Source organism: Lampris incognitus, chromosome 15 (genome assembly GCF_029633865.1).
Source record: "Lampris incognitus isolate fLamInc1 chromosome 15, fLamInc1.hap2, whole genome shotgun sequence".
Classification (NCBI taxonomy): Eukaryota; Metazoa; Chordata; class Actinopteri; order Lampriformes; family Lampridae; genus Lampris; species Lampris incognitus.
Window position 1 is genome coordinate 45541706 of NC_079225.1, and position 27507 is coordinate 45569212.

The 27507-nt window shown below is 47.7% G+C and overlaps 1 protein-coding gene across 1 annotated transcript in view; it reads right to left on the minus strand.

Moving 5' to 3' along the window:
• The window catches only part of cfap61 (cilia and flagella associated protein 61), a 59063-nt gene that overhangs the window by 8910 nt on the left and 22646 nt on the right, over positions 1-27507 (minus strand). Inside the window, exons 15-21 of the mRNA XM_056294238.1 lie at positions 25745-25872; positions 19318-19410; positions 18031-18199; positions 17240-17417; positions 12988-13280; positions 6723-7050; positions 1100-1188 (exon numbers count right to left, since the gene is read on the minus strand). Of these exons, the coding sequence (XP_056150213.1) occupies positions 1100-1188; positions 6723-7050; positions 12988-13280; positions 17240-17417; positions 18031-18199; positions 19318-19410; positions 25745-25872 (1278 nt within the window). The remainder of the gene's footprint in view (positions 1-1099; positions 1189-6722; positions 7051-12987; positions 13281-17239; positions 17418-18030; positions 18200-19317; positions 19411-25744; positions 25873-27507) is intronic.

A 27507-nucleotide genomic window follows, 5' to 3' on the forward strand; every position in this document is an offset into this window, starting at 1 on the left:
GTTTCATTTTATTCCATTTTCTCCCCAGCTGTACTTGGCCAACTACCCCACTCTTCCGAGCCGTCCCGGTCTCTGCTCCACCCCCTCTGCCGGTCCAGGGAGGGCTGCAGACTACCACATGTCTCCTCCCATACATGTGTAGTCGCCAGCCGCCTCTTTTCACCTGACAGTGAGGAGTTTCACCAGGGGGACGGAGTGCATGGAAGGATCACGCTATTCCCCCCAGTTTCCCCTCCCCCCCCTTAAGAGGTGCCCTGACTGACCGACCAGAGGAGGCGCTAGTGCAGCAACCAGGACACATATCAACATCCGGCTTCCCACCCGCTGACACGGCCAATTGTGTCTGTAGGGACGCCCGAAGCCGGAGTTAACACGGGGATTCGAACTGTCGATCCCCGTGTTGGTAGGCAACAGAATAGACCGCCACGCCACCCGGACGCCATTTTATTCCATTCTTAATCAGGAATAACAAAATGCAAACTCATTTGTATAATAAGTTTGGTGAAAAAAGATGAGACAGACATAATGATAACACTGGTCAACACAATTTTTCTTGCGTGGGGTTTTTCAACGGCTTCTAGCTCACTTTTGGGTGCTGGATCCAAACCTGGCATTAGTTTTTGCCTATCACATCAGGTTTTTGAACTATGAAAAATCATTATTTTTGAGAAAACAGCAATTTTACACTCGAAGTTAAAAAAACACTGTTGCATTAGAAGATCGATAGATGCAAAAATGATTACAATGAATAAATAAACACTCAGCCTAGCATGAAATTACTTAGGAAATGAATAGGGGTCATTTTTATCCCCACCAAGGTTGCCGGACTAGATGGTCAACTTTTGTAAAATCCTGAATAAGGAGCATACAGATAGCACACAAACTTGATGTGACAGAGCAAATTTGAGCTCAGATTTGGATTCACCAGCCCAAAATTAGCCAGAAACAGTTTCCAAAGTCCATGCAAGAAAAAAAAACTATATTTTTGTAGAGCAGTGTAATGAGATGATAATGTAACACCACCACCACAACAACAACAGCAACATCAATAACAACAATAACATGGCAGTGAGAGGTTTATGTGGCGCTGAGAACTTACATGTGGAACAAAAGAGGGTCCTACCGCCGGCTCAGGGACGGATGGCTTGGCCAGGTGCAGGTAGTAATACCCTCCAGGTAGTCTCCCGCCTAAACATGAAACACAAAGAACAAATTAACTACGTGCAAATCTGCAATACGTGTTGTAACATGGACGTATCCTGAGAGGAAAGCTGCAGTCTTGTGAATAACAAACAAGGAGCCCATCAAAAAAACGGGCCAACAAGCAGGAGGAGTAAAGACTCTCCTAACAAACTACCTACATTATGTAGCCAACAAGCAGGAGGAGTAAAGACTTCCTTAAAACTACCTACATTATGTAGCCAACAAGCAGGAGGAGTAAAGACATCCTAAAAACTACCGACATTATGTAGCCAACAAGCAGGAGGAGTAAAGACTTCCTAACAAACTACCGACATTATGTAGCAACAAGCAGGAGGAGTAAAGACTTCCTAAAAACTACCTACATTATGTAGCCAACAAGCAGGAGGAGTAAAGACTTCCTAACAAACTACCTACATTATGTAGCCAACAAGCAGGAGGAGTAAAGACTTCCTAACAAACTACCTACATTATGTAGCCAACAAGCAGGAGGAGTAAAGACTTCCTAAAAACTACCTACATTATGTAGCCAACAAGCAGGAGGAGTAAAGACTTCCTATCAAACTACCGACATTATGTAGCCAACAAGCAGGAGGAGTAAAGACTTCCTAAAAACTACCTACATTATGTAGCCAACAAGCAGGAGGAGTAAAGACTTCCTAACAAACTACCTACATTATGTAACCAACAAGCAGGAGGAGTAAAGACTTCCTAACAAACTACCTACATTATGTAGCCAACAAGCAGGAGGAGTAAAGACTTCCTAACAAACTACCGACATTATGTAGCCAACAAGCAGGAGGAGTAAAGACTTCCTAACAAACTACCTACATTATGTAGCCAACAAGCAGGAGGAGTAAAGACTTCCTAACAAACTACCTACATTATGTAGCCAACAAGCAGGAGGAGTAAAGACTTCCTAACAAACTACCTACATTAGGTAGGCAACAAGCAGGAGGAGTAAAGACTTCCTTAAAACTACCTACATTATGTAGCCAACAAGCAGGAGGAGTAAAGACTTCCTAACAAACTACCGACATTATGTAGCCAACAAGCAGGAGGAGTAAAGACTTCCTAACAAACTACCTACATTATGTAGCCAACAAGCAGGAGGAGTAAAGACTTCCTAAAAACTACCTACATTATGTAGCCAACAAGCAGGAGGAGTAAAGACTTCCTAACAAACTACCTACATTATGTAGCCAACAAGCAGGAGGAGTAAAGACTTCCTAACAAACTACCTACATTAGGTAGGCAACAAGCAGGAGGAGTAAAGACTTCCTTAAAACTACCTACATTATGTAGCCAACAAGCAGGAGGAGTAAAGACTTCCTATCAAACTACCGACATTATGTAGCCAACAAGCAGGAGGAGTAAAGACTTCCTAACAAACTACCTAGATTATGTAACCAACAAGCAGGAGGAGTAATGACTTCCTAAATACTATCTACATTATGTAGCCAACAAGCAGGAGGAGTAAAGACTTCCTTAAAACTACCTACATTATGTAGCCAACAAGCAGGAGGAGTAAAGACTTCCTAACAAACCACCTACATTAGGTAGGCAACAAGCAGGAGGAGTAAAGACTTCCTAACAAACTACCGACATTATGTAGCCAACAAGCAGGAGGAGTAAAGGCTTCCTAACAAACTACCTACATTATGTAGCCAACAAGCAGGAGGAGTAAAGACTTCCTAACAAACTACCTACATTATGTAGCCAACAAGCAGGAGGAGTAAAGACTTCCTAACAAACCACCTACATTATGTAGCCAACAAGCAGGAGGAGTAAAGACTTCCTAACAAACTACCGACATTATGTAGCCAACAAGCAGGAGGAGTAAAGGCTTCCTAACAAACCACCTACATTATGTAGCCAACAAGCAGGAGGAGTAAAGGCTTCCTAACAAACCACCTACATTATGTAGCCAACAAGCAGGAGGAGTAAAGGCTTCCTAACAAACTACCTACATTATGTAGCCAACAAGCAGGAGGAGTAAAGGCTTCCTAACAAACTACCTACATTATGTAGCCAACAAGCAGGAGGAGTAAAGACTTCCTAACAAACTACCTACATTATGTAGCCAACAAGCAGGAGGAGTAAAGACTCCCTAACAAACCACCTACATTAGGTAGCCAACAAGCAGGAGGAGTAAAGACTTCCAAACAAACTACCTACATTATGTAGCCAACAAGCAGGAGGAGTAATGACTTCCTAAATGCTACCTACATTATGTAGCCAACAAGCAGGAGGAGTAAAGACATCCTAACAAACTACCTACATTATGTAGCCAACAAGCAGGAGGAGTAAAGACTTCCTAACAAACTACCTACATTATGTAGCCAACAAGCAGGAGGAGTAAAGACTTCCTAACAAACTACCTACATTATGTAGCCAACAAGGAGGAGGAGTAAAGACTGCCTAACAAACTACCTACATTAGGTAGGCAACAAGCAGGAGGAGTAAAGACTTCCTTAAAACTACCTACATTATGTAGCCAACAAGCAGGAGGAGTAAAGACTTCCTAACAAACCACCTACATTAGGTAGGCAACAAGCAGGAGGAGTAAAGACTTCCTAATAAACTACCGACATTATGTAGCCAACAAGCAGGAGGAGTAAAGACTTCCTAACAAACTACCGACATTATGTAGCCAACAAGCAGGAGGAGTAAAGACTTCGTAACAAACTACCTACATTATGTAGCCAACAAGCAGGAGGAGTAAAGACTTCCTAACAAACTACCTACATTATGTAGCCAACAAGCAGGAGGAGTAAAGACTTCCTAACAAACTACCTACATTAGGTAGGCAACAAGCAGGAGGAGTAAAGACTTCCTTAAAACTACCTACATTATGTAGCCAACAAGCAGGAGGAGTAAGGACTTCCTAACAAACTACCGACATTATGTAGCCAACAAGCAGGAGGAGTAAAGACTTCCTAACAAACTACCTACATTATGTAACCAACAAGCAGGAGGAGTAATGACTTCCTAAATACTACCTACATTATGTAGCCAACAAGCAGGAGGAGTAAAGACTTCCTTAAAACTACCTACATTATGTAGCCAACAAGCAGGAGGAGTAAAGACTTCCTAACAAACCACCTACATTAGGTAGGCAACAAGCAGGAGGAGTAAAGACTTCCTAACAACCTACCTACATTATGTAGCCAACAAGCAGGAGGAGTAAAGACTTCCTAACAAACTACCTACATTATGTAGCCAACAAGCAGGAGGAGTAAAGACTTCCTAAGAAACTACCTACATTATGTAGCCAACAAGCAGGAGGAGTAAAGACTTCCTAACAAACCACCTACATTATGTACTTGTTGGCATTTCTCCTGACCATTTCACTGTCGTGTACATCACGACAGCAGGGACACACACCACCAGCGTTACAAACAGTGTTTCCTTCAGAAATTGACAGTTTCTTTCATTGTGCAGCATCACAGTGAAGCATCCACAACCAAGACCCAGGGCTGAAATCCTGATCCAGCACCACGCATAATGAAACCAAACATAGATGTAGCACTCCAGAGAACATTTCCCCTCATGGACGTCAGCCAACATAAGCAGACAGGAAGTAAGCAGAGAGGAAGTAAGCAGACAGGAAGTAAGCAGACAGGAAGTAAGCAGAGAGGAAGTAAACAGAGAGGAAGTAAGCAGACAGGAAGTAAGCAGACAGGAAGTAAGCAGACAGGAAGTAAGCAGAGAGAAAGTAAGCAGAGAGGAAGTAAACAGAGAGGAAGTAAGCGGACAGGAAGTAAGCAGACAGGAAGTAAGCAGAGAGAAAGTAAGCAGACAGGAAGTAAGCAGACAGGAAGTAAGCAGAGAGAAAGTAAGCGGACAGGAAGTAAGCAGAGAGGAAGTAAACAGAGAGGAAGTAAGCAGACAGGAAGTAAGCAGAGAGGAAGTAAGCAGAGAGAAAGTAAGCAGAGAGGAAGTAAACAGAGAGGAAGTAAGCGGACAGGAAGTAAGCAGACAGGAAGTAAGCAGAGAGAAAGTAAGCAGACAGGAAGTAAGCAGACAGGAAGTAAGCAGAGAGAAAGTAAGCGGACAGGAAGTAAGCAGAGAGGAAGTAAACAGAGAGGAAGTAAGCAGAGAGGAAGTAAGCAAACAGGAAGTAAGCAGACAGGAAGTAAGTAGACAGGAAGTAAGCAGAGAGAAAGTAAGCAGACACATGTATGGGAGGAGGCATGTGGTAGTCTGCAGCCCTCCCCGGATCAGCAGAGGGGGTGGAGCAGCGACCAGGACGGCTCGGAAGAGTGGGGTAATTGGCCGGATACAATTGGGGAGAAAATCCCCCCCAAAAAAGAAGGAAAGGGCGGCAGGTTGGTGGGCAGGTGGTGCAAGATTGGAAAATGCTGCACAAAAGCGCGCAGGAAAGACACAGAAAAACTGTCTGTGCTAGAAAATTCTCTGAGACACAAAACACAGAAACACAGACACACAAATCAGTGCATATTCCGAATGCAGGGAGAAGTGTCACGGCAAACTGATGGACCACTCAAACTAAATCAAACAATTCAAAAAGCTGCCGAAACGTATCCCACTATGGAGACCTGGATTTTTCTGGGCTGTGACGGGGAACACTCGGACGCTTTCCTAATACGTAAGAGAAAAATGTACCGGGTGAGTGAAACTGCCTGTCCCTGTGTTCGTTCCTTCATTATAAACATATAAAAAGTTAAAAAACGAATATGAAGACACCTGATGGGACCTGATGAGACCTGGTATGACCTCAGACTATAAACCACACTCAGATGAAACCCACTGGTCCAGCAGGCCTTCCATAACCTTCTCATGTGGAGAGTCCAGACCTTCTCCGGATGTTCACCTGTCCACCATATTTGTAGATTTCGGTTCCTGTTCAATATGTTTTGTACTCATCACTTCCAAGAGTGATGGGACGTTACAACAACAACCACAGCTCCTTCTGCAGCGTGTGACCAAAATGTGCGGTGGGACTGAAGAGACGTTTCCAAGCATCTGCAGACGCTTTTGGTGAAATTCCTAAAAACTGGGACGTGTCACATTCATTTTCCATATTTTTTTCCTTTTACTTCCCCCTTTGTCTCCCTAATGGTACCCGGCCAATTACTCCACTCTTCCGAGCCGTCCTGGTTGCTGCTCCACCCCCTCTGTCGACCCAGGGAGGGCTGCAGACTACCACATGCCTCCTCCCATACATGTGGAGTCACCAGCCGCTTCTTTTCACCTGACAGTGAGGAGTTTCACCAGGGGGACGTAGCACATGGGAGGCGCCCCGACCGACCAGAGGAGACGCTAGTGCAGTGACCAGGACACATACCCACATCCTGCTTCCCACCCGCAGACACAGCCAATTGTGTCTGTAGGGATGCCCGACCAAGCCAGAGGTAACATGGGGATTTGAACCGGCGATCCCTGTGTTGGTAGGCAACGGAATAGACCAATACTCCACCCGGACGCCCCTCATTTTCCCTAAATGCAGTCTAAGAGACAGGGTCAAGAAAAAAAAATCCTACAAGTTGGACTCGGACCTTGAACCTTGGGTTGTTTGTATACAGGCGTGAGGCGGTCGGCGTCGGGCGGCAGGTCGACGGTGGGCTCCAGCGTCGGGTCGAAGAGCGGCAGCATCGCCGCAGCCAGTTCCTGTCCCACCTCCTTGGAGTTGAAGTTGTGGTGGGTCCACTGCTCGGCGTCATAGCGACGGGAGAATTTGGTAAGAGGGCCGGCAGCACAGATGGAGGAGTCGTTGGTGTGGAAGGTGGTGTCAATAACCAATCTGCCGTCAAACACCAGACAGGCGTCGTTAATGCTCCTGAAGGCGTCGTAGTCCACCCGTCTGGAGGAGAGGTTGATGAACACCTGTAGACAGAATCAACATCAGCAAAATGTTCCTTTTTATTCAGAAACACAGTGAGGAGTGCTGGGCTGAGAGGAGCTCAGAGATGTCCTGCCTACTGAGGAGTTCGTGATTTTCTGATTTTTGTTTTAAACGGGACAAAAATGCCATGACTGGGCAGCAGAACACATTGTAGAGAAACCATCCATCCATCCATCCATTATCCAAGCCGCTTATCCTGCTCTCAGGGTTGCAGGGATGCTGCAGCCTATCCCAGCAGTCATTGGGCGACAGGCGGGGAGACACCCTGGACAGGCCGCCAGGCCATCACAGGGCCCAGCCCCCCCCCCCCACACACACCCACACATTCACACCTAAGGACAATTTAGTACGGCCGGTTCACCTGACCTACAGGTCTTTGGACTGTGGGAGGAAACTGGAGCCCCCGGAGGAAACCCACGCAGACACGGGGAGAACACACAAACTCCACACAGAGGACGACCCGGGACGACCCCCAAGGTTGGACCACCCCGGGGCTCAAACCCAGGACCTTCTTGCTGTGAGGTGACCGCACTAACCACTGAGAAACCAACCAGGGTATTTTCCATCCATCCATCCATTATCCAAACTGCTTATCCTGCTCTCGGGGTTGCGAGGACGCTGGAGCCTATCCCAGCAGTCACTGGGCGGCAGGCGGGGAGACACCCTGGACAGGCCGCCAGGCCATCACACAGGGTATTTTCCTGCCTTGTAAATAGTGTTCGACCCCAGTCACATCAGAATTTGGAACAGTGAAATTTATTCATGTGTCCTGGAAGCTTGGTGACCAAAAACACCAAATACAAGTAAATGAGTCAAACAGTCATACCATCTCCTCCTGCTTCACCACTGACTGACTGCAAACCATGCCGCCTATCATTTTGTGTCATGATCTATACTGTCTTGGCAGTGCATTACTGTTTAAAACTGGATGATGTGAAAATGCCAACATATTGGATCCTGTTTTGGACCCTCCCCAGCAACCACCCTGTCCAAGGGCAACAGAGTCAAAGCGGTTTTACGACTGGGCGATAGCATGAGTCCATGTGTCAAACTTCACCAAGGCTGAGCTCTACGCAAAGGCATCATGCTACTGACTTTGCTCCCACAAGAGAATTCAGGATGATAATCATGACTCCATTCAGTTAAACTGATTTCCGTGTGAAATATTACTGTCATAAGTGCTGGTGGGACCCGGGCCCGGGACTGACATTTACGATCGGACAACAGCCACATGGTGGGGAATTCGGTTCCGTGGTTTGGAAGCTTCCAAAGTCCACCAGCCACCATGGCAAGTCTCCAGCCATTGTGTAAAGGTCTTCATAATGATTAAAAACTTAATTAGCTGGGGAAGTGAAAGTGGTTTTTGCTCAGATTTGGCAGTCACCAACCACTCTATCCAGTAAACCAAAAAACACTACAGGGTCCTTCCCTGGTTGCCTCATTTTAACCTTATTTCTATTTTGTTTCAGAGGTAATAATAAACCATAGGCGGCGCTATTAAGAGGCTAAGGGAAGTTTAGCTTCCTCAAAATGATCACTGAAAAAATGTAACCTTCAACAAAACCATGATTTTTTTTAAATTTTTGATTTTTTTTTGGGCAGTAAATACAGGCAAACATGAAAACTCACTATAGCCTAACTTACACCAGGGAAAGACGAAGGGACATTATTATTATTATCTAGATTCAGCCTGTTTGTGGGGTTATTGGCACGCCAGATGTCATAGGTACCTTGAATTACAGATGTGTTTGGTTTGAAGGAAGCAGTGTAGAAAGATTCCATGACTTTGTACTCTTCCCTAGACCATTTCCGTCGACTGGCTTTAGTGGGATTTTGAGATGGTGCAATATGAGGGCCTCTTTGAGGAATGTCCTCGGTGTGGTGATCCTCAGGTGCATTTGGGGTAGAGTTTGTTCCAGTTGCACACTTTGCGATTTCAGCCTGGTTCCTCACTGAAGACCGCGGTCCTTGGTAACCCGCGCAACGACCGATCTGGTATGAAGATCTGGTAATACGAGTTTCCATAATAAAAGTTTTAGTGAATTTTAGGTTGCACAATCACCAGTATTTTTTTGAGATACCAGCTCTAGGAGAGTTACCGACCAAGGTTAAAGAGCCTCTCCTGCCCATGAGGCAGGCCAACCCCCATCAGATGCCAACCTGGTACTTTAGAGCCTCGAGGCTTTATTATTATTACTATTAGAGTTTATTTCGTGTTTCCTGTGTTACATCCTGTAGAGCCGGGTCCATATGGACCTGAGGCACTATAGGGCAGATGTCGCTTGAATGACAGCACTGGTCGTAATATGTGGGCTGTTCCGAGGAGGGAGATCTTCTGGACTGCATGGATGTGGATGTTTCCTGGGATACGGTGGTGAACTTCTCCATTCCCTTCTTCATGAGTCCACGACCACTGGTGTTGTTCCGGTCTTCATTCGCCACATCCTGTTGATTTCATTCTCCGGGTCTTTGTACTTGGTCAGCTTCTCTGTGACCTCCACTGAGGTGTTTGTTTTGGATGGTGTTGCCATGTCGATGAGCATGCACCTCTTTTCCTTCCTGTCCCTGATAACGATGTCGGGCTTGTTAGCTTTTACCTCTCTGTCAGTGTGGATGGGCGTGTCCCAGAGGATGGTGATGTCATTGTTCTCAGTGACCGTTTTTGGCTGATGTTGGTACCACTTCTCAGTCATCTTGATCTTGTAGCTCCTGCAGATCTTCCAGTGCAGGTGTGCTGCTGCCTTGTTGTGCCTGTACATGTACTCGGTCTTTGCCAGTTCCGGGCAGCCTGAGACGATGTGGTTGATGGTTTCTTCCTACAGTCCACAGATTCTGCATTTTGGGTCTGTTCCATCTTTGATGATGTGATGGTGAAAGGATCTGGTTGCCAGCCTCTGGTCTTGTGCAGAGATTATCAGGCCCTCCGTCTCTGTTTTCAGCTTGACGCTCCTTAGCCACTGGTGTGTCTTTTGTTGGTCCATGTCTGTGTCTTTCATTCTTTTTGGGTACTTCCCGTACATTGCTTTGTCCTCCCAGGTTTTTTGCAGTTGCCGCTGGCCATGGTATTTTGCCTTCTGCTTCACTCGTTTGGCGTAGATGGTAGTTGCCTCATTTTCTGTTGGTGGGGCTTCTGGGACATTAAGCTCTTTCTTGAATTGTGCAGCTTCTTTACTGATGGAGCAGATCTGATGTTTTACTGTTCGGAAGAGTGAGTCATCTGTTTTTGTCAGGTAGGTCAGTTCGAGTTGGACTAGGCCTCGTCCTCCGGAAGCTCTTCATAGGTACAGCCTGTCGACGTCTGCTTTCGGGTGGTGCATGTTCGCCACACAGTAAAATCCTGAGTGTTAATTTAACTTCCTGAGTGTTAATTTAACTCTGAGAGTGTAAAAATTGACACAAAAGGATCCATTTGTACACTCTCAGAGTTAAATTAACACTCAGGCTTTTACTGTGCATGGTCAGCATCTTTCTTGTCTTGGTGTCTAGTCTCTTGATGTCATTCAGTTTCCAATTGATGATGTTGAAGTTGTACGTCACTATCCATCCATTATCCGAACCGCTCTCAGGGTCGCAGGGATGCTGGAGCCTATCCCAGCAGTCATTGGGCGGCAGGCGGGGAGACACCCTGGACAGGCCGCCAGACTATCAAACAGGGCCCACACACACACACACACACACACACATTCATACCTAGGGACAATGTAGTGCAGCTGAGTCACCTGACCTACATGTCTTTGGACTGTGGGAGGAAACCGGAGCCCCCGGAGGAAACCCACGCAGACACGGGGAGAACATGCAAACTCCACAAGGGGGCGACCCGGGACGACCCCCAAGGTTGGACGACCCCCAAGGTTGGACTACCCTGGGGCTCGAACCCAGGACCTTCTTGCTGTGACGCGACCATGCTAACCACTGCGCTACTGTGCTGCCCTGTACGTCATTACATTATTATTATTATTATTATGCATCCATCCATCCATCCATCCATTATCCAAACCGCTTATCCTGCTCTCAGGGTCGCGGGGATGCTGGAGCCTATCCCAGCAGTCGTTGTTATTATTATTTCAAAATTAATAACTACTGTTTTTGGAAGGTTCTTGTTATGAATTTTGTTTCTTTTCGTTCTATTTCAATACCAGTCAACACAGACTATCCTAGCGTACAATAATATGTGCTTACACTCACATAGCTGTTCATTTCTTTTCATATCTGATATTCTGCTAGATACGTGTAACAGCCTAGTCGTTGAGGTGGAAAAAGCTGTGATTATTTTCATTTTCTACTCAGTATGAATTATGTCTAAAATGTGTTGGCAAATTAACAAGCATTAAACTATCCAGACCCATGGTACACCTGATGCGAGTTGTGAGCGCGTCCTACTAAACAACCCTACTACGTGGCCCTCTCAGGATGTCCATGACTGAGTGAGTGGGAGAGTGAGTGAGTGAAAGAGAGAGAGACAGAGAAAGAGTGAGTGAGTGAGTTGAGTAAGTGAGTGAGAGAGAGAGAGACAGAAAGAAAGTGAGTGAGTGAGTTGAGAGAGTGAGAGTTGAGTGAGACAGAGAGACAGAGAGTGAGTGAGTGAGTGAGTGAGAGAGAGAGAGGCAGAGACAGAGAAAGAGTGGGTGAGAGTGAGTGAGTTGAATGAGTGAGTGAGAGACAGAGAAAGAGAGTGAGTCCGTGCGTGAGTGAGTGAGTGAGTGAGAGAGAGACAGACAGAGTGAGTGAGTTGAATGAGTGAGTGAGTGAGAGAGAGACAGAAAGAGAGTGAGTGAGTGAGAAAGAAAGAGTGGATAAGTGAAGGAGTTGAATGAGTGAGTGAGACAGAGAAAGAAAGAGTGAGTGAGTGATTGAGTGAGTGAGTGAGTGAGTGAGAGAGACAGAGAGAGTGAGTTGAGTGAGTGAGTGAGACAGAGAGAGTGAGTTGAGTGAGTGAGTTAGAGAGAGAGACAGAGTGAGAGCGAGGTGAGTGAGAGAGACGGAGAAAGAGAGAGAGTGAGTGAGTGAGCAAGTGACTGAGTGAGAGACAGAGAGAGTGAGTGACTGAGTGAGTGAGTGAGCGAGTGTGTGCGTGCATGCGTGAGCGAGCAAGATGAATGAGTGAGTTGTGTGAGTGAGGGGGAGAGAGAGAGAGTTGAGTTGACTGAGTGAGTGAGTTAGTGAGAAGAGTGAGTGACCACAATTTGCCATGCATAGCCCACAGTGGCAGTTGAGCGGCAATGTCGGAAAAAAGGTTATAATAAATATGGGTTCAAGATCCTCTGTCTACCAGCCAGCTTATATGAGCACCCAAACACCCTTTTCATTCTGAGACGTTTGACTGTCATCATCTGAAACAAAACAAACATGTCTGACTGGTAGAGGCAAACTAACCTCAGGATAAATGAATGTTAATCTGTGTGAAGAATGAACGGAATTATTCTGCTGCGCCATCTCAGTCTGATGACCCCAGCGATAATAACGTACGGGCAAGATTGAGATGGTTTGGACATGTGTGGAGGAGAGATGCTGGGTATATTGGGAGAAGGACGCTGGATACGGAGCTGCCAGGGAAGAGGAGAAGAGGAAGGCCAAAGAGGAGGTTTATGGATGTGGTGAGGGAGGACATGCAGGTGGCTGGTGTGACAGAGGAAGACGCAGAAGACAGGAAGAGATGGAAACAGATGATCTGCTGTGGCGACCCCTAACGGGAGCAGCCGAAAGTAGTAGTAGTAGTACTGGTAGTAGTAGTAGTAGTAGTAGTAGTAGTAGTAGTAGTAGTAGTAGTTTGAGTCAAACGCTCACAGCTGAATAAGGTTCACTGAGTCGTATTTTAGCATAAGCTAATTTTGTTTTATGAAAATCCTAGGAAATTTCCCTTCCCCATACCTGATGCTCTAGCGCCACCTATGTAAAAACTCATGAGTCAGTCAACTCACACCACATGTCAGGTGGAGGGGTGGACCGTCCGTGGTGAAGGACACTGATGTGAGAGGCTCGGGGTGTTCGCCTTCATTCATCTGGGCCAGCACACAGTTGCAGTGGATGTGGACCTCAGCCTTCTGGAGAGCTCTCTCCATGGCCCCCTCCAGGCTGGGGTTGCTGAAGCAGGAGGTGCCAGGCTCCATGGGGAGGAGAACCACGTGGATCCGAGGTCCCAGGACCCCCAAGCCCAGCAGGCTATCCACACAGGTGAAGATGTCAATGCTGTTCCCATAGACGATGGCATTATCTGCAGGATCACAAGAGGAAGAAAACACTCAGAAGAAATAAATGCTACACACATTTCTTTTGTAACACAATATAAAGGGGCATTCACTAAATTCACAAAATGACGGTACAACAAACGTATCCATGTCCTGAAGGCAATGAAGTCAGCTTTAGCCCAAAAATATCACTGTGCTCTGGCGTACATCATGTATGTCTTTGGACATTTCGACACACATATCTTTGGACTTGACAGCACAGTGGCGCAGTGGTTAGCACAGTCGCCTCACAGTGAGAAGGTTCTGGGTTCGAGCCCCGGGGTAGTCCAAACTTACGGGTCATCCCGGGTCGTCCTCTGCGTGTTCTCTCTGTGTCTGTGTGGGTTTCCTCCGGGTGCTCCGGTTTCCTCCCAAAAGTCCAAAGACATGTAGGTCAGGTGAATCTGCCGTACTAAATTGTCCCTAGGTGTGTGTGTGTGTGTGTGTGTGTGTGTGTGTGTGTGTGTGTGTGTGTGTGTGTGTGTGTGTGTGTGTGTGGGCCCTGTGATGTATGGGCAGCCTGTCCAGGGTGTCTCCTCAACTGCCGCCCAATGACTGCTGGGATAGGCTCCAGTATCCCACGAGCCCAATTGGGAGAAGCAGCTCGGATAATGGATGGTTGGATGTCTTTGGACTTCTTTAATGTGGAAAAAACACGTGCTAACACAGAGAACATGCAACTCCACACAGAAGGACTGGGATCAAACCGAGGACTCCATACTAACACAGAATCCACAGAATCCCCTTTTCACTCACTTCTTTAGTTGACAAAATGAGAACATACAGGTGGTACTGTCTGGGTCTGAGATACTGCAGGCTTCACTACAGCAGCATGTCGTGCTGAAGGACCGCCACATCCGTTTTGTTGTTCCAACTTCATGTAATTCATTTTCCAGATGGGGAAAAAAATGAAGTACCGGTACGAGTGGGAAGATGGCGGTGCGAATTCACGTTTGTGGTGGCCTCACCCAGTACCGTCCATGCAGTGTCTTTGTCCACGTGTGCGTCTACGTTTGTGTCTTTGTTTGATGGCTGGGAGAGCTGGTGCTGGATCAGCTGGGAGAGCTAGGTCTGCTGCGTCCTGTGGGTCCAGGGACCACGGCCCTGCCTGGAGCTGTGCCCGAAGAGGTAACACCGTGGGCGGTCTGACAGGACGCGGAAGCGGGGCAGGCTAAGCTAACTGCTAGCTCATGCAGTTCAGATAACACCGAGGGCGGTCTAGCGGCGGCCTCACCTGGCCTTGACTGTGTTTTTGGTGTCATCATGTGGAGTACGGGGAGGTGTTTGGCTGTGAGGGCTGGTACTGGCTCGGCTGGGAGAGCTTGGTCTGCTGCATCCTGTGGGCCCAAGGACCACGGCCCTGACTGGCGCTGCATCGGAAGAGGAAACACCGAGGGTGGTCTGACAGGAGGTGGAAGTGGGGCAGGCTAAGCTAACTGCTAGCCCATGCACACTGGCAGTTCGACAGTCATCCTGGCTGCTGTTCGTTCTCCTGGACAGTGATTTTTTTTTGTTTAGTTTAGATATGTGTGTTAGCTTGGATATGTGTGCTCTTGTAGTTTTTGGATGTGTTTTTGTCTTTGTGTTGCACTGCTGTGGGCTGGGGGAAACGATCTTTCATTTCATTTCATGTGTGCAAGTGCATGAAAGGAAATGACAAATGAAGTGTTTCCGATCCTGACTTGATGTTTTTCTCTGGCAACATGCAGCCTTGTTGGACAGTGGACTGAGACGAGGCCTTCACTTTCCAGACGTCTCAAACCCTCTGAAGTCTGGAAATACCTCGATGGAAATTAAAAATGAAAAAAAAATAAATTAGAGAACCTGAATGAGTGAATGTTTCCTTTGATGCGGTCCAGAGTAAGAGCCCTTCAGTCCTTTCTCAGAGTACCTGAGTTTTTTATGTAGAGTAAGAAGGAGTGAATCTGCTGCTTTGCTTTAATGAATACGTCAACCTGAAAGGACAATGCAAAGTACAGCGGGCCACAACAATCCTCCATTTCAACGCTCTGGACAAAGATGATGCAAAATTGGCTTGACTGCATTTGTTAATTGGCGATGGCTCCATGTGTGTTTCTGCAAGGCTGAACTTCTAAAGTTTCAGGTTATGAAAAAAGCGTCGCATAATGGCTGCACACTGTTGCTCTACACAAAGTAAAGGGAAAGATATATTTCGAGTTTCACTGAGCAGCAAGTTGCACGATACAAACGCATGAGCCTAATGCCACCCGAGAAACTAACCTACAGCAGAGATGTGAGAAAAGAGCAGATTAGCTCTGTAGCCTGAAGAAGTGCTGCTCCCTGCAGACACAGTGCAAGAAACAAACACATCATACAACAACACAACTACCTTGCCAGACGACAGTGTCTCTTGTGTCGTCACTCCAACTGCACTGTTAGAGAACACAGTATGTAAAACATAACTGTATGGGGCGTCCGGGTAGCGTAGTGGTCTATTCTGTTGCCTACCAACACAGGGATCGCCGGTTCAAATCCTCATGTTACCTCTGTCTTGGTTGGGCATCCCTACAGAGACAATTGGCCGTGTCTGCGGATGGGAGCCGGATGTGGGTATGTGTCCTGGCCGCTGCACTAGCGCCTCCTCTGGTTGCTCGGGGCGCCTGTTCAGGGGAAAGGGGGAACTGGTGGGAATAGTGTGATCCTCCCACACGCTACGTCCCCCCTGGTGAAACTCCTCAATGTCAGGTGAAAAGAAGCAGCTGGTGACTCCACATGTATGGGAGGAGGCATGGGGTAGTCTGCAGCCCTCCCCAGATCGGCAGAGGGGGTGGAGCAGAGACCGGGACGGCTCGGAAGAGTGGGGTAATCGGACAAGTACAATTGAGGAGAAAAAGCGGGGGGGGGGGGGGGGGATCCAATAAATAATAAATAAATAACCATATTCTCAACTTATTTCCCTCTGAAAGAAAGAATTCTGCCATCTTCCTCCTGTTGGCACGGGTGGGGGAGAGCAGGGAGGAGGAGTGTCTCTCTCCATGGTGCTGGATGTGAATGGAGCTGCTCATTGAACCTCACAGCGCCTCCGCTGGGCTTCAAGCCCACGGTGAGTCTGCTTAACTAAAATACCGCAGCTCAGCGGATCTGGTGTCATGTGCATGATAGCGGAACATGAAAGGCCTTCGTTAGAAACAGATGGTCGGCATGAGAACATTTAAAACTTTAAAAACACCTTGATTTGCATTTTCTATCATGATTACTGATACGGTGACTTCACAATAAAACTAATGAGTACAACAAGGACACAAACACTCCCATCTTGAACATCACTAGTAATTTTAAATTACTCTGAATTTAGTACTTTTATTACCACTTTCACTGTCATTGCTGCAACTGAAAGATGAGATGGGGGAATAAAATGCTCCTTGCTTTAGTGCACCAGTGTAATTTGCATTCACTAATGGTTTCTTTGACGACTGGATCTCTCTAATTAGCATGTGTAGTAGGCTTGCTCACATCCCTGCACAATTCCTTCAGAGAGCAGCCTAACGCCGCAGTAATGACGGCGGAAAGCCCGCCGCTCACCCAGCGACACGATCCACACACACACCCCATTCACCCACATCAAAGACTTCTCCGCCAGTAATTAGCCACTAATTATACAGAGGTACTTGAGTGCTGATTAGGTGAATAATGACACACTGCCACAGATTAATTTAGGGGCATGTGCTGTCTATCTGTGTGTGTACATATGAGTGTGTGTGATAGCCATGGTTGTATGTGTGTGTGTTACACACATGATGGTGTGTGTGTGTGTGTGTGTGTGTGTGTGTGTGTGTGATAGCTGTGGTTGTATGTGTGTGTTACAGACATGGTGGTGGTGTGTGTGTGTGAGATAGCCATGGTTGTATGTGTGTGTGTGTTACAGACGTGGTGGTGTGTGTGTGTGTGTGTATGTGAGTGTGTATGTGTGCGTCTAATTCCATACCGTCCTGTTCCACAAAGTTGTGTGCCAGCCAGTGGCGAGCGGCGCAGCAGTCGTGCTGGTCGTTGAGGGTGAGCAGGTTGGAGGGAACGTGGCCAGTGTACCTGTGGCAGTGACAGTCTGCCGGGAGCTCTCTGTTTGTTACCGGACGACTCAGGTTGACGCTGGTAGGACACGGGACCTGTGGAACAGCACCGCATGGCGTGATGAGACAGAACTGTAGTAACCTGCAATGCGTTCTAGGGATCCATCCATCCATCCATCCATTATCCAAACGCTCATCCTGCTCTCAGGGTCGCGGGGATGCTGGAGCCCATCCCAGCAGTCATTGGGCGGCAGGCGGGGAGACACCCTGGACAGGCTGCCAGGCCATCACAGGGCCCACACACACACACATATTCACACCTAGGGACAATTTAGTACGGCCGGTCCACCTCACCTACATGTCTTTGGACTGTGGGAGGAAACCGGAGCCCCCAGAGAAAACCCAAGCAGACACGGGGGGGACATGCAAACTCCACACAGAGGACGACCCGGGACGATCCCCAAGGTTGGACTACCCCGGGGCTCGAACCCAGGACCTTCTTGCTGTGAGGCCACTGCGCTAACCACTGCGCCACCGTGCCGCCCCAGTCAAATCTCACAGGAGTTAAAAAACTGGACCGGCTGGTAGTCAAAGTGGCACAACAGAGATTGATGTTGCATAAAGATTCAGAATCTATACATATTAAGAAAATGCTGTTTTTGACAACCCTTGAGGTGTCCTGGCTTTGGGACAGGGTGTGGATGCTGACCTGGTACTGCTGGCCCATACAGAGGACAGCGTGGTCGTAGGGTACCTTCCTTCCCCCAGAAACCAGGATGTGTTTGGCCTTCCTGTCTATGCCCACCATCTTCCCCGTCACCACGCTGACGGAGGGCCGCAGGCCGAGCTGGCCAAAGTCTCTGCTGCTGTAAGCATGACTGTGTAGACACCGCAGACAGGAACTGTTCAAATCAGTTCGTTCAAACAGCTTACACACCATCAATACCCACAATGCAATTTAGAGACTGTGGTTCTGGGCTCAGCCCATTCAGACACCCTAAGAAGCAAAGAAAGCATAGAGCAGGAGGAAGCCAGCTAAGTGGGGAGAAAAAAGGGGGGGGAAACCCCCCCCCCCCCGATTTTTTCCTTTTTTGGACCACAAAGCAGTTTCTGGTCTGTAATTTCCATTTGACATGTCAATGGGGTGAAAAAAACCCAAAACAAAACATAAAAAGATCAATTAAGGGATTACATTAATCAATGATCAGATCGTTACGATGAAAATCGCTTTGAATCGGGAAAATTATTAATTGAACCCAGCCCTAGTAGCTGTCCACAAATACTGTACAGGATATGAGGTGATCACAGAAGGTTGAACCAGTTCATCTGGACACAACGTATACTGACACAAACCTTCCATCCTCATCGTCAGTCTCACCTGACTGCAGGTGTCCCAACCTTATAAACAATACAATGGCATAACGACCCAAACCAACGACCAGTTTTACATGCAAATTACCGTGACCATTAACTAGAGTTACAGTGGCCATGTGTACCATTCACAGAGGATTCGGGAATAGTTGCAATCACAGCATTGTAAGATGGTGACAGACGTACTCTTAGGCCAGATGAGGTTTATATAAGGAGACCAGGAAAAAAAATTGTACAGTGCAATGTGACAATGTCCAGTTAGCTAGCTAACTTACGTTAATTTACCTATTGAACGGGTCACCGTAATCATCATCACAACAATTGCCCCCCCCCAAGAGATTTGGCAGGAGCCACTGCTGGGTATACATCACATCCTGTGTGCTGTATACCATGTGATGTATACAGCACACAGGAAGTGATGTATACCATGTGATGTATACAGCACACAGGAAATGATGTATACCATGTGATGTATACAGCACACAGGAAATGATGTATACCATGTGAGGTATATAGCACAAGGATGTGATGTATACCATGTGATGTATACCATGTGACGGGATACATCACATCCTGTGTGCTGGTAAAGGTGCTTTATAGAAATATTTGTATTTGCAAACTTCACCTTGTGGACAGAAAGCCAACGTCGTCATAGTTGTGGTCACCGGGAAAACCATGAGTGGAGATCAAGGTCAGATTAAGGAATCTAAGGTGTGGACTGTGGGAGCAAAATTGATGTTAGAAAACATGAGTGCCCATCCATAGAATACTACAGTAAAGTACAGTATACATACAGTGAAGTTTATGTTACGTGTAAAGGAGTATTGTCTCAGGAAGGACAAGCAGAAACGTGTCCTCATCCTGAGTCTCTCTTATGGTGCTCAGAGGGCCGTGAAGAACAGAAAATAAACCAGGAGCAAAAAGAAGAGAGGAAAGCTCAACCTTTTCTGGATGGTCCTTATTTGTTTACCTCGCCATCTTATATTCTCTACATCGAACACTTGATGGTCATGGCAGGATTTGCTAAATCTACCACCAGGGGGCTGTGGCTTTAATCACAGTGAGCTGTTGACCACGTAGAGGTGCGTAGGCTTATCTGAAGCACTAAAGTCTTTCCAAGGTGCCCAAGTTGCAAGAGAGAATATAACGGAAAGCTCAGAGATAGTAGAGCGTCTCTACAGATGTGCGCCATCTCTGCATTCACGTCTTTATCTCAGCTGTCAAGGGATTAAGTCCCACCAGACTACCATCTCCCCTCGGCTTTACGACTGTGGCAGAAATCTAGTAAGATGAGTGGACTACCTTCTCCTTTAATGAAGAACGATGACAGAGAGCTTGTTTACTGTCTAACTGGGAGTAAGACAGACGAGGTGCTCAAATCAGGTTCTAACCAACTGCTACTGGGTTGACCTCTACAATTTCTAATCAGGATCAGGAATCAGGAACAATTTATTGTCATTTCTTTCGTGTACTTGCGTACACAGCAGTGCGACACAAAAGACAAAAACACATATCCCAGATTTCCCAAACACGACACCACCAAAATACATGCAAAAACAGAGAGAACAAAGCAAACAATAACAACAACACACAGTTAACAACACAGTCCAGAAATTCCACTGTCCAGAGAACAAACACCAGCCAGGACGACTGTCGGAACTGCCGGTCTGCATGGCTAGCAGTTCGCTTAGCCTGCTCCGCTTCCGTGTCTGGATGCAGCAGAGCACTCTCCCACAGCCGATCCAACGCCAGCTCTCCCAGCCAGACACCTTCGACACATCTCCCCACGACGACACTAAAACACAGTCAACACTAGGCGAGGCCGCCGGTGTTGTCGGAACTGCCAGTCTGCATGGGCTAGCAGTTAGCTTAGCCTGCCCCGCTTCCATGTCCTGTCAGACCGTCCTTGGTGTTACCTCCTCGGGTGCAGCTCTGGTCAGGGCCGTGGTCCCTGGGCCCACAAGACACAGCAGACCAAGCTCTCCCATCCGATCCAGCGCCAGCTCTCCCAACCATCAAACGAAGACAAAACAAACTTAGATGTGGACGTGGACAAAGACACTGCATGGACGGTACTGGGTGAGGCCACCATAAACGTAAGTTTGCGCCACCATGTTCCCACACTGGTACTGGGTGAGGCCACTGCAAACGTGAATTCGCGACGCCATGTGACACATCTTAAATGTGCACGGAGGACACTTTAATTTCTATTTAATTTTTGAAATTTTCAGATCTTACTTGTTTTCTCATACCTTCTCAAGGATCTCATTGTTCCATTTTGTTATGTGTAACGTAATATATGTTATGTGTAACGTAATATATGTGGTGCTGTGTAGTTTAGTTAGTAAAGTGCCTGCTGTGATGGCAGCATACGTGTTGAGCATGGCATTAATACTGCAAGGGTTAGAGGTTTGATTCCCACCCATACTGCGATGTGATGTGATGCGGTCATTTCATTGTAATGGGCTTTGTGTCCTCAGACTAACGGAGTCCAGTTGAAATGCATTCATTAATTTGACCCAATAAGTCCATTTCGTTCGTTTTTACATGCATTTGTAAACTAGCTTGGCCAATAAATCTGATTCTTAAGTGAATATATGCATATATAATAAGTGCATATATAGATGTACACACCCAAGTTGTACCTGTAAATCAGACCCATAAATTCAATGTTATTTCATGAACCAGGACTGGGTATGAGTGGCTGAACTGTGCTGAATTCTGTTTGTTTTTTTTTTAAATCTCTCATCTCTCTCTCATCATCAGCCGCTTCTCCGGGGTCGGGTCATGGTGGCAGCAAGCTAAGTAGGGCACTCCAGACGTCCCTCTCCCCAGCAACGCCCTCCAGTTCCTCCTGGGGGATCCCAAGGCTTTCCCAGGCCAAAATGGACATGTATTCCCTCCAGCGAGTTCTGGGTCTACCCCGGGGTCTCCTCCCAGTTGGTCCTTCCTGGACCAGTCTGTGATGCCGGAAATCGGCACATCCCGGTCCCTGCCTTTGCCTGCCACCTGGCCTGCATTGCACCCTACTCGAATGCACCTCCCCATGGGTCGTGGGTCCTTGGGGTTTTTTTGTTAATCTTTCCATTAAAAGGTTTTCTGTGTAATTCTTTGTAAAACAGGTATCAGTTCATTGAGTACTGAAACTGAGTCAAGTATTCAGGGGACATCAACAGACAACACAACCAATCAACTGGCTCCCGTGTCTTTATGAGTGAGGAACTTTCCTGGACATTAAACACCCAGGCCCTTGTGAAAAAGGCCCAACAACGCCTTCATTTCCTGAGGAGGCTGAGGAGCGCTTGTCTATCCCCCAAAATTCTCACCAACTTCTACCACTGCACCATAGAGAGCATCCTGACCATCTGCATCTCAGTGTGGTACGGCAACTGTACCTCAGTAGACCAGAAAGCTCTGCAGCGGGTCGTCAAGGCGGCCCAGCATATCACCGGTACCCAGCTCCCAGCCATAAAAGACATTTATCACAAACGCTGCCTTCGAAGGGGTCTCAGAATCAGCAGAGATCTCACCCACCCCAACCATGGACTGTTCTCCCCCCTGTGCTCTGGGAGGCGCTACAGGAGCCTCAGAGCCCGCACTACCAGGCTCAAAAACAGCTTCTTTCCCCAAGCTGTTGCCCACCTGAACCTGGCTACCCACTGAATGTCTGTAGATACTTTTAAATATTTTGTACTCCAGCTCTTTTTTAACTTATTTCTAGCTTTTGCTCTGCATGTGTGTATATCTTATACTGTGTTTGGTCTGCATGTGTGTATATCTTATACTGTGTTTGCTGTGTCTGCCTGTATCTGTCTTGCACTGTTTGGTGAAGCCACAGCCCTCATTTCATTTTAACATGTGCCTGCACTTTTTTTTGAATGAGAATAAATTGAATTGAATTGAACTGAATCTTCAGGAGGAGATTCAGTGTTTTATTTTGTTTCAATCACTGCTGATACCCAGTACGTACTAGTCATACCGCTTCCGCTTCCGCTGTGGGAAGATGGCGGCACAAATTCACGTTCGCGGCGGCTTCACCTAGTATCGTCCATGCAGTGTCTTTGTCCACGTGTGCGTCTGAGTTTGTCTTCGTTTGATGGATGGGAGAGCTGGTACAGGATCAGCTGAGAGAGCCTGGTCTGCTGCATCCTGTGGGCTCAGGGACCACGGCCCTGCCTGGAGCTGTGCACGACGACGTAATACCAAGGGCGGTCTGACAGGACGCGGAAGCAGGGTAGGCTAAGCTAACCGCTAGCTCATGCAGACCGGCGGTTCCGGTAACACCGAGGGTGGTCTGGCGGTGGCCTCGTCTGGCGTTGACTGTGGTGTTATTGGTGTCGTCGTGTGGAGAGGTGTGTCGAGGGTGTCTGGCTGGGAGAGCTGGCGTTAGATCATCTGCGGGAGCCTGGCCTACTGCGCCTGGTGGGCCCAGGGACCACGGCCCTGCCTGGAGTTGTGCCTGAGGAGGAAACACCGAGGGCGGTCTGACAGGATGCGGAGCGGGGCAGGCTAAGCTAACTGCTAGCCCATGCAGACTGGCAGTTCTGACAGTCATCCTGGCTGGTGTTCGGTCCCTTGGACAGTTTGGATGTATGTGTTAGTTTAGATATATGTGTTAGTTAGTATGTGTGTTGTTGAAGTTAATGTAGATTTTGGATATGTGTTTTTGTGTTTGTGTTGCACTGCTGTGGGCTGGGGGAAACGACAAATACAACTTTCCTGATTCCTGATTTAAATTGCCTCACTTCCAGTGAAATAATCTTCCAACTTAAAATTCTCAGCTCAGTTAACTCGATAAACAAAGTGCTGTCTACCAGAGGTCCCATGAGGTAGCATCCTAACGGTTCTCTATTCATGGCTATCTTAGCATGAAAAAGCCTTGCCGGCGCTGCTGCGGTGTACGCCTCGTGTGTTTTACTGTCAGCGGTGTAAAAGGTCTCTTGTGATGGAAATGGCCTCTTTTGTTGGTGCCTACGGGACATTACAGGCTACCCATTAGCGATAACAACGGCCAAAGGCTGTGGGCTGAATGGCAGAGGGCGTACCTCACAGAGCACACAGCCTTATCACAAGCACATCTCCCATCACCTGCCGCTGAGCTCTGAACTCGCTCACGAGCCCATGAATTAATGGTCGGACACCAGCGGAGGAACACAACAGCAGACACCAAATTGTCGGTGAACGCTGACTGACTTTGACTGGCAAGTTTAACTGAATCCGCCGGGTAGGCAGCCATCATGTGGCGGTTTCTCTGTGTTGGCTGGAGAAGCAGTGAGACTGGATGGTCAATTTGGGAAGTGTGACTTCTCGACAAGAGAAGTGTGCAATAGTGTATGCAGACACAGTGTCGACAGAATTAGAAAGGAAATGTGTTAATAAGGTATGCACAAGCAGGTAAGACAATAAAGATCACAGCTCAGAAAGTAAGGGGTCTGCAGGATAAATATTAGCAGGTTGTTTTTCATCTTTTGTTGCTCAAGAGAAATCAAATAATAAAACCTTTATCTCGTTTCTGCGGGGGGATGAATTATCCATGAAGCTGAACGTTTATCTAAAATACTAATAACTGAAACGACGTGTCCTGTTTTCCACCTTTGTGCAGTGCGCATAACTGGATTGCTTCAAAGAGAATGATGCTAACAATCAGTTCTCATTCCAGTCAAACATTTCCCATTTAATCTGTGCCAGAAGGTGGATTTAACGCCACAGCGTTGACGCATTAAGGCTCCATTATTGGTGTCTGGATGTGACTAAATAGGCGGCCTCTGGATTTGTCCTGTTATCAGGCTGTGACAGACGGCCGCGGTGACCCCGTCGCCTGGCCGGGGAGAGGAGAGACAGGACCCAGCCACCCTGCAGCTCTTTATCTGTATGCCCTGCACTCCGCTGCGGCCCTGGCTCCATGACTAATAATGGTGGTGAGGGGGGGCTCAGTGAACACATGTAGTAGAGTTGGGAGAGTGGGGAAGGGAAGGTGGGGGGGGGGCATGTTGGGCAGGGCTGATAAGGGGCCCGGCAGGCCAAAGCTGACCCATCACTCACTCTCTCAATGCCGCACCATCGCGCCATTAGTTTAGTGGACACTAACTGCCTCATTAGTCAACTCATTAGTGACAGCAAACACAGATCGCTGCTGCAGACCCCGAACAGGAGGAGGGAGGGGGAAGGCGGGGGGCTAATTAAAGGGGCTAACACTGGCCCTGCAGAATGCCAGGCCCTGGCCAGGCCAGCTGTGTGTACCACTGCCACACCATCCAGCATTCGTGTGCCAACACTAGACTTAAACCTCCTCAGACCCTCCACCACCTCCATCATAGACCCCCCCCACACACACACACACACATCGCGCCTGGCAGCTACAGTCTCCTTCTGAGTCAACAACAGTGTGTTTTCATTTTTCTTACTGAAGGGGGCCACTTGTCTCGATAATCACAAATGAATGCAAACGTATTACCTCTTCACCCGGAGTCAAGTGACGTGTTTGGAGACTGCTGCCTCTTGGGAGAAGACCCACAGCGACGAAACGGAAGACTAAAACCGAATGTGTGAAAAAAGTGGAGCGCTCCCTTCCCCCCCGGGGAAGAGCTCAACCATGTGAAAAATCTTTAATCGGCAAAACATTAAACAACTCTCTTAACAACATCAGCACATCGGTCACAGTCCTGTGTACTGAACGTCCCACACGGCCCCTTTCCTCCGCATGAGAGGTCCAGTTACCCTTCAACCCCGAACCTCCGTCAGAGTCCTACCAGGCTCTGCACCAACACCAGGCCAGGACAAGACAAACTCTTGCACACATTCCTGTTATTGTATTGTTGTGAAAATGACTTTTGTTCTTTGAGACTGGGAGGGACCTACGCAAACAGACCTCCAACATGTTGGCTCCCGCCGGTGCCACAGCAGGTACTGTGCTGTTTGGACCTGGAAATGTTTTGGAGGTTGGTTTGTTTCACCTGCTCTAACTCATGCAAAACCATCCAGAATGAACATAACATACGGTCTATATCTTGAAGGACATTTGCATTAGAGACTCCATTTTGAGATGGACTCACCAGACAGCGAGCACCTCCAGGAAGGACAGCCCCGTTTCTGATGCCCCCACCACCACAATCCTGGTGTTTATGGTGAGCTTTGGCTCCATGGTCAACTTCCTGCTGATGAAGTTAAGGGCAAATGGTGGCTGAGAGAGAGAGAGAGAGAGAGAGAGAGAGAGAGAGAGAGAGAGAGAGAGAGAGAGAGAGAGAGAGAGAGAGAGAGAGGGAGAGGGAGAGAGAGTCAAATTCACATTCACTAGTTTCATTTCCCTCCAGAACATGTCGAGATGTTTTCATGGTGCAGTCCATCAGGGTTTCATCACACGACTGACTTCAAAAATATTCCATTAACTCATCAAGTGTGCATGACCTCGATTATTAAATCACTAAAAGCAATACGTAACAAGGGGAACGATTTTCCCCATTTGAATTTCACTGGAGGACAATAGTCTGAAGAGGAAAGCGTAGGCAGAGTCCATCAGGGCACTTAGCCTGATGCTCTAATAGAGGCCCAGTTTCCAGCTGAAACCTGCAGAGCAGCCGTCATGCAGTTAGACAAGCTGCAAATAAGTGAATTCCACTAAATGGCCGCTCTCCTAAGAGTGTTATCTAAATCCTGAAGAACTTGCACCACGTCATGACACTGAAAAATGTGTCACATGTACATTAGTTTGAGGCCTTCTTATCAAGAGCAACTTAGAAGCAGATGCAGCTTTGTTGTCTTGCTCAAGGACACTAGGTCAGTACACACAGCTCTTGGTAAACAGATAATGGAAACACAGTCGGACCAAAAATGTAGCTTAAAGGTTTCAGGACAGTTTACACCAACTGCCCGGCCATCCTGCCACCATGTAAGACCAAAACGAACCGCAGGAAGCAGAAGAGAGAGAAGGTACCGACGTCAGAGGAAGATCCGCTGTGACACAGCACACTGCTGCTGGATGATCCAGGATCAGCTAGTCTGGCTCCAGAATGCAGCCAGGGCAAAATGGCAACACACTAAGAAGAGTTCAGCGAAATGAAGCTTTGTGTAACATTCTGCTGACTCCACCCATCACATCAGGAGTCAGGAACACTGTCATTTCATTTCAGGAAACGAAATATCGTTTCCCCCAGCCCACAGCAGTGCAACACAAAGACACACATCCAAACTACAAGAACAAATATATCCAAACTAACACATATAATCAAACTAAACAAAAATCACTGTCCAAGAGAACGAACACCAGCCAGGATGACTGTCGGAACTGCCAGTCTGCATGGCTAGCAGTTAGCTTAGCCTGCCCCGCTTCCGTGTCCTGTCAGACCGCCCTCGGTGTTTCCTCCTCAGACACAGCTCCAGACAGGGCCGTGGTCCCTGGGCCCACAGGATGCAGCAAACCAGGCTCCCCAGCCGATCCAATGCCAGCTCACCCAGGCAGACACCTTCGACACACCTCCCCGCACTCCACACGACGACACCAAAAACAGTCGACACCAGGCGAGGCCGCCGCCAGACCGCCCTCCGTGTTATCGGAAATACCGGTCTGCATGGGCTAGCAGTTAACTTAGCCTGCCCCGCTTCCGCATCCTGTCAGATCGCCCATGGTGTTTCCTCCTCAGGCACAGCCGTGGTCCCCGGGCCCACAGGACGCAGCGGACCAAGCTCCCCAGACGATCCAGCGCCAGCTCTCCCAGCCATCAAACCAAGACAAAACTTAATCACAGACTTGGACAAAGACACTGCATGGGCAGTACTGGGTGAGGCCGCCGCAAACGTGCATTCACGCCGCCATGCTGAA